Raw genomic sequence first — 8,081 nt, 5'->3', positions numbered from 1 at the left:
CTGCAGGCATCAAATTCAAAATGACTTCACTGGAATTGGGGTTGTATAAGACTATTATGGTATAACCTGCCAGGGCAGTAGGTCTTTCACAAATATTGAAATAAATGTACTTGAGTCTTGATGAGGCTGGTGGGGCGACCCCAGACACCGTGAACCTGTTTTATAGACATCTTTATTGACACTACTACTCATCCTCGCTCCTACTGTGCTGCTGCTCTTATTTCTACCTGAGAGGTTTCTCTTCTCCTGCCGGCCCCTGCTTTTCACTTATTTGAGCGGCCCCTCAGAGGCCCTCCGACACACTTCACCACTTTGGCGAATTCTCAGAGCCTACGAGACGGTCTCCAAGGACGTCCACCACTCTTGCTTTTGTGGGTTACTACGCTCAGATATCCGACACTACGGCCCAAAAGGCGACCAAGCAGTGGCTTTGGAATGGAGATCTGTGGGTTTCTGAGAGCTCGTAGCTCCGAAACTGTCTCAGATACTGTCACACAAAACAATGTCTGTCTATCTATCCATCTATCTATCTATCGATCTATCTATCTATGATATTTAGTTTGAGTTGGAAAGGCATCAGAAAAAACAGCAGTGCCACATTCATGGAAAAACACACATGGTACAATGTCTTTTGTTTTTAATGAATCCTTTGCAAAAATAAGAAACATGAGATTTATCGGTGACGGTTGGTAAATCATGTCTATCGTTCCAGTTTTTTTAACCAGTGTGTGTTGCTGAAACCCATCATAATAATGATAACGTATGACCACAATGAAGTGACTGTCTGTGTCTGCCTGCCCTGCGATGGACTGGCGACCTGTCCAGGGTGTATCCTGCCTTCCGCCCGAAGACTGCTGGGATAGGCTCCAGCATCCCCCTGCGACCCTGACGGAGAAGCGGCTTGGAGAATGGATGGATGGATGGATGTATAGATGACCACACTGTGCACCCCTACATCAAACCATTACATTGTCCACTGTCCTGAATCTTCACTGTGTGTGTAAGTACACGTATCAACATAAACCGAAAGAATGTCCCACGTCTAAGAGATGAATGAGCAGAATCACATGTGGCTGTACATCAATTAGGCCTGTCACAGTTATTATGCAGCTTAATTAGTCGTTTTTATTTCCCACAGTTGTTCACCTTACATGTGCCATATTAACAGAATTGTGTTTATTTCCCCCCAAACAAAACCGTCTGTGCAGGTTAACAGTGGTCACTTTTTAAGAAGCTGAAATACTTTTATTGTGCAAAATAGTAAAAACATAACTCAGTATACAGATGAACCAAAGTCAATATGTCGTTCAAACATCTGGCCAAAAAAAGGGGGCCAAGTATTCATGTATGAATTTCCACAAGACTGATGTTCAGCAGCTTGTTGCACCTCAATCTGCAATTCAAATTTCCAGTTCCACCTTAAATGGGCCTGAAGGCAACTGCATCACCTTTTAAGGTGGAACCGGAAACTCAGATAGGAAGCCAACTTCAGTTTTGAGTCATCTGTCTCATGATTGACTGTCAGGCAATGCAGGAATTTGGAAAATTTAACACTTATCTAACAGTGATTCATGCCTCAGTACCAGCTGAACATGGCCTTGACTGATGCAGCCAACCAAGCCTTGGGACTTCTCAGGTGGTATGAGAGAACGCATGGCCTTCACTCTAGGGTCTGACCCCAAGAGGCCGTCGATTCCTTTTTGCCTGCTGCCTCAAAAACAAGAACTACTTCAACGAACTACACATCGGCAGGTGACTGGGGGTCTACTGTGTGTTCATTTTCAGTTCAAATGTGACTGAAACATCCCCAACTCTGTGATTCAGCTAAACGGGCTAACGTTGGTGTGGTTTATACTATTTTTACGTTGCGATAACTGTGACGTGAACCAGTATCCTGTCCACTACTAAAAGAGAACCTTAACTGGGTGCTTTTATCCATCTAGCTGAGGCAAAGATAAGCCAAACACATTTACTGTGACACACTGTGAGTCTTACAAAAATAAGTTTTGTTAATAACCCCATTATAGGGCAGTGATGAGTAATGTTTGTTCTTTTGAGCTTGAGTTGTTACTGGCGCCACTCGGGAGCTATTAAATATTGACAGCTAGTAAGCAGATAGCTAATCGGCCACTTTGGCTTGGACGTAATATTTGCATTAGGGCTGGGCAATAAGACAATATACATATCGTTATCGTGATAAATTGTTACAGCAAAATGTGTCCAGTTTAACTGGATTTGGTGCAACACCGTGTGCCAAATATTGAATTTTTGATCATATTTTTTTCAATGTAGCATTACTGGTTCTTTCTTCTCTGCTCCAACTGATCAGATTTCTGAAAGTATTTATTTTGTGACATGAAAGATTTCTTTAAATATTGCAACATTATATTTTTGTACATATTGCTCACCACTGATTTGCATACAAAGTAAAAAGAGATACATCAAACTATTAATAGCAGTTATTTAAAGGAGAATTTACCGTCAGCTATAACTTCCCGATCATGACCGGCCTAATGTCAAGAGTTTTTAACTCACAAAGGCACTTTACATTAATGGAAATAAGAACCCTAAACCATGAAAAAAATGAAGACATGTTTGTACAAAAGCCTTTCAAACTATGTTTTGTGTGTCACTGAAGATTCAGATCAGAGGGACAGAAATTAGATGCCAGGTATTTCAGGTAGTTACACTTCAAACAGACCATCTGTGAGCATTTCTGCTCCTAAAATAACTCCAGATTAAGGCTGAAAAAGACAGACATCCTCAGATTACAATTCACGCGGCTATTCATTCCTGCTTAAAGCACTGCAGTTAAAGAAAAACTAATGGAAATATGGAAATTAGTAATTACTGGTCTGATAAAATGAACCTCCCTCTGGCCTTTACAGTAATAATCAACACTAGCACATGAAAAGTGTATATACCTGGATTGAAGGGGAATTCCACTGATCTAAACAAAGTCACTCAGAGTGGTTTGCTGTGAAATGCGTCAGAACTGTTCACAGTGGTGGTGATAGGAACCAGACGTCCACTCCTAAAAGCTCCCTCACAGAAACATATTACGGGAAATGGTTACAAATGTGCTGCCTGTTGCCCGACATGTTGTTTTACGGTAATTTTAATATAATGTTCCGGTCTAAAATGGATTTCTTTAATACAGTCACGGCTGAGAGGTACATGCATGGCACCGTGCGGCAAAGTAAACTTGCGTCATTTTTACCACCAATAACTTTACATGTAAGAACATTTAGGCTCACTGGTTGTTCTATTTCTCTAGAAATCACATCAAATCACTCCGAATGACTTTGTTTGCATCTCAGCAACTGAATTATGCAGAACAATGTCAGAAATCAGTGGAATACCTCTGCAATATTTTGGCATACATTAAATGGTAAATGACAAACTGTACATAGGGTACATTTTCCAGTCTTTTTTGGTCAAGTAAGCTGCAGTGGAACCAGTCTTTCAACTTGAAATTACAGTGCGGACAGACAGTCAACATGTCCGATACACTGCACACCTGGAAGAAGAGTACCAGACTCAACACCAATGCCAACCATGGTCTCGGGTGGCGACAGGTGTTTTAAACCTTGGGTATCGTCATTAAAGACTTTTTCAGGTCCTTGGCCTCCGATGCTGTGCGAACACGCAAGTACCCAAGCATGGACATGGCTTGACCGCAGTATTCCTCCACCTGTCGGATCTGCTGGTAGGAAAGCACTGTCCTCCACGTGTAAGCGGCCTTGGTGGCGTTCCTGGACGAAACCATGAAGGGATCATAGGAGGAGCTGTTGCCACTAGTCATGTTCATGGCAAAGGATTCCATGTCACGAGTGGCCGTAAGGTTAATGAAGTTGTAAACGTTCCTCAAGGTCTTGATCGGCTTTTCCACCAAGTCCTCGTACCGCACCGTCATGTACTTCCCCTTGAGCCAGCTCGGGGGATAGAGGGCAGTTTTTAAAGTTTTGGACATGTGCTCACAAATCACCTCCAAGGCGCTGATGGCATGATAGTCCGAACCTTCTTTTTTGTTCGTTTTTTGGTCCACGTGCGGCAAATGGTGAGCCTTAGGGGCCCGGCTGTGCACCACTTGCATGTTCTCCCGAATCAGGCCGTGTTTGGAATTGATTCTAGAGTTGGCCACGGCTCGGGGGTCCCGGACCAAGTGGATGACTTTCAGATTGAGAGCGGGGTCTTCCATTAAGGGAGCCAAGACATTCACGTCAAAAATGCGCACTCCCTTGATCACGACAGTGTTATATTTTAGGCATTCCTGCTCTAGAAGTTGGATCTTTTGAGAGGGGCACTTTCTGCAAACTTTTTCATCCACCATACCCACCACATCTTTCCTGTAGGACGAGCAGAAAGGTTGGGAACAGATGACTTTGTTATAGGTGGACCCAAAGATACCCAGGGTGCTGACATTTTTGCCTGGGGGGTTGGTGTACAGCCGGAAAACGGAGAAATCACACCTGTAGAGAGCGTTGAGCATGTCTCTGGCCGCTCCTTGGAGAGAAATGGCATCTCCTGGGTAGAGCTTTTGCCAAATGTGCCACATGGGCTCGTACAAGAAGAACACATCTGGGTTTTGGTTGAACAGCTCCCCGAAAAAGGACGAGCCGGACCGCCAGGTGGTCAGCACGTACACTAGTTGCCTGGTCCTTGGTGGTGGCTCCGTGAAGAGGAACTGGATGTCCGATCTGCTTTGGATCCTGGGACTCTGTGATTGGTGGTTGCACTGCTGCGGTTCTTTGGTCCACCTGTAGTTGGCCAGATTCAGCATGGTCAAAGCAACAAGCAGAAAGTAAGCGAGGAAGACGAAGATCTTCTTGCGGCGTAGCACTTTCATCACGACACCGGGGTTGGCGATTATCTTGGTGGGCTTTCTTGTGAAAATTCTGTGCCGCCTCCCAAAACCCACATCCTTCTCCCAAGGCGGTGTGAACTTGAGCTGGTATGGCTTGATTTTCATTTAGCCAGCAGTGGTCAGATGATGCTCAAACAACGCTAAGCCCTGTTAGCAACAGCATCAGCAGGACCAGACCCAGGGGTTGTCATAGCATCCTAACAGATCAGTATCCTCTACACAGGCCTAGCCTTCAGGCACAGAGGGAGCCCCCCACAAAAAGACCCTTCCAAAAACACCCCAGGCAAGGCAAAAAAGGCACTACAGTCCACAAAAGCTCCCACCAGCAGGATTCAGCCTGCGTTTGGTGTTGGCTGAGAAGGAGAGCTCGCCACAGTCCACAGCATCACCGGGCAAAACAGCACCGTCTGCACTGAAAGGACCATAAAATCCCTCCCGTCCAAAAAACACGAAGAAAAACAGGGAAGCCGAGAAGCTGGAGGCAGACGCTGGAGCTCCTCTCCGGCTCCTTCACTCCTGCCGTCCTCCTCAGAGCCTGTGAGGATTCAATCAGAGCTCCCAGACACAAAAGCCCAGAGGCCCCGCCTCCTCTGAGCGCCGATTGGCGGAATCAGCGCAGCCGAGCGATCCGATTGGTTCAGCCCGCCTCCATCAAAGACCCTCCGGTATTTCACAGCGTGAACGGAGGAAACGTCACATTGGCCGCGCGCCGTGTGTGGTTACGAGCTGCGTATCATTAAAATAGCAATAAAATAATGAAAGGAATAAAAACAAACAAATAAAATGAATGAATAGATGCAGAAAGGGAGAAAAGCGTGGGGTTTCCCAGTTAGCCTGATCAACGACTGTGGGCTTCAGTTTTCCAGCTTACAGGGAATTTCTGCTGCGTGGAAAACCAGCCGGATCCAGTTCATCAGGCAAACAATAAAAAAAAAGGAATTTAATCAATAAACAAATAATGAAATAAATAACCGCAGAAATGTACATGAAGAGAGAAATAAACAAGCAACCAACGTAATAAATAAATAAATAAATAAATAAATAAAAACACAGCAGGCCTCACTCAGTTATGCCTGTCTTGTGACAAAGTGGCTGGAATAAATATTATTCATAATTTATAATTATTATTATAAATACACCAATTGACCAACATTATATTTATATTTGATATTATTAAAAGTACTTTTAAAAATAATATTTATTTTGTGTAATAATAATAAATATAACAAATCTAGATACTATTATTATTATTATTATTATTATTATTATTATTATTATACCACAATAATTGGGCATTCCAACACTCTTTTTCCTAAGATGGTTCTTTAAGGGTTCTTTGGTAAAGACAGTGGTACTATATAGAACCATGAACACTCAAAGAACCCTCTGCATGCTTAAAGAAGGCTTTGCACGGTGAAGAGGTTCTACAGATTGGTGGAGAATGTGTTGTATGAAGTTCTAGGGAGTTCCAATAAGGGTTCTTCTATTGTCACAAGAGCTCAAGCTTGTAACAATAGCAGAACCCTCTTTGGTGCTGTATAGAACCATACAGAACCATATACAACACAATTTCAATCAATCTGAGGAACCATATTACCAGGCAAAGAACCCTTTAAGCATGTAAACGGCTTTATATAGAACGGTTCTCCACTAAAGAACCCCTGAAGAACCACCTTTTTAAAGAGGGAATGTAATTAGATTAGATTAGAACTAGTAGCCCTTTAATTTGTACAGACGACCAAACAAATGAAACATTTTTTGTTTTAATTACAGTCGTATGTTTTGTTGTGTTTTCTGATTGATTGATTGATTGATTGATTGTTTGATTATTGTCTGAGTGTAAATGACTAAATGTTCTGTTTTAATTACAGTCGTATATTTTGTCGTGTTTTCTTGATTGAGTGATTAATTGATTAATCGATTGATGAATTGATTGATTGATTGATTGATTGATTTTCTGAGTGTAAATACGTGAACACGTCCTCCACACAGAACATTTTGTCTTTGTTTATTTGGGGAAAAGCCGTATTGTGTTTTTTGTACAGGCCACATTTTATGTTTAATTCATTAAATTCAGCAAATAAACAGTAACTGTGCATTAAACTGCAGAAGTGTGTTCACAGTACAGGACGTGCTCATTTATTTACGCTCATCAACAAAACATGATTTGACTGTAGGTGTTCAAACCTTTGCATACGGCTGTATTGTTGACCGCTGGGATGTTGTTGTTGTTGACTAAGACAATTTAGCTTGGACGAAATCTCAGTTCGGTTCTTTTACACAAATCTTCAAATCCTACATAAAACAATATGATGTAGACATAACAGGACGTTGTGTTTCAGTGAGGCAAAACAAACGAAAACACCCAGCACAACACAAACGGTGCAGCTGGAACGGATCGATGCTCTGTATTAATGATGAAGGAAGGAGGTATAAACACTGTCAGATACGACTGGAAACGTCTGGGAGTGTGTGTGTGTCTGCGTTGTGTGTGTGTGTGTGTGTGTGTCTGCGTTGTGTGTGTGTGTGTGTGAACGTACGTGTGTGTGTGTGTGTGTCTGCGTTGTGTGTGTGTGTGTCTGTGTGTGTATGAGTGTGTGTCTGCATTGTGTGTGTGTGTGAGTGTGTGTATGAGTGTGTGTATGAGTGTGTGTGTGTGTGTGTGTGTGTGCACGCGTGTGTGTCTGCATTGTGTGTGTGTGTATGAGTGTGTGTATGAGTGTCTGCGTTGTGTGTGTGAGTGTGTGTGTGTGTTGTGTCTCTGCGTTGCGTGTGTGTCTGCGTTGTGTGTGTGTGGGAGTGTGTGAGTGTGTGTGTGTTTCTGCGTTGTGTTGTGTGTGTGAGAGAGTGTGTCTGCGTTGTGTGTGTGAGTGTGTGTGTGTGTGTTGTGTGTCTGCGTTGCGTGTGTGTCTGCGTTGTGTGTGTGTGTGTGAGTGTGAGTGTGTGTTTCTGTGTTGTGTGTGAGAGAGTGTGTCTGCGTTGTGTGTGTGTCTGGGAGTGTGTGTGTGAGTGTGTGTAGGAGTGTGTCTGCGTTGTGTGTGTGTGTCTGCGTTGTGTGTGTGTCTGCGTTGTGAGTGTGTGTAGGAGTGTGTCTGCGTTGTGTGTGTGTGGGAGTGTGTGTGTGAGTGTGTTGCTGCGTTGTGTTGTGTGTGTGAGAGTGTGTCTGCGTTGTGTGTGAGAGAGTGTGTGTGTGTTGTGTGTCTGCGTTGTGTTG

General features: G+C 43.3%; 1 protein-coding gene across 1 annotated transcript; it reads right to left on the bottom strand.

Moving 5' to 3' along the window:
* Positions 1 to 620: 620 nt before the first annotated feature.
* On the bottom strand, positions 621 to 5,393 carry chst2a (carbohydrate (N-acetylglucosamine-6-O) sulfotransferase 2a). The gene has a single exon (XM_017714669.2). The coding sequence runs from the start codon at positions 4,970 to 4,972 to the stop codon at positions 3,584 to 3,586; it is 1,389 nt and encodes a 462-aa protein (XP_017570158.1). The 5' UTR covers positions 4,973 to 5,393; the 3' UTR covers positions 621 to 3,583.
* Between the last annotated feature and the right edge of the window lie 2,688 nt (positions 5,394 to 8,081).

This window comes from Pygocentrus nattereri, chromosome 2 (genome assembly GCF_015220715.1).
Source record: "Pygocentrus nattereri isolate fPygNat1 chromosome 2, fPygNat1.pri, whole genome shotgun sequence".
Taxonomy (NCBI): Eukaryota; Metazoa; Chordata; class Actinopteri; order Characiformes; family Serrasalmidae; genus Pygocentrus; species Pygocentrus nattereri.
Note: the sequence above shows the minus strand (reverse complement) of the source record. Positions and strands in the feature narration are given on the sequence as shown.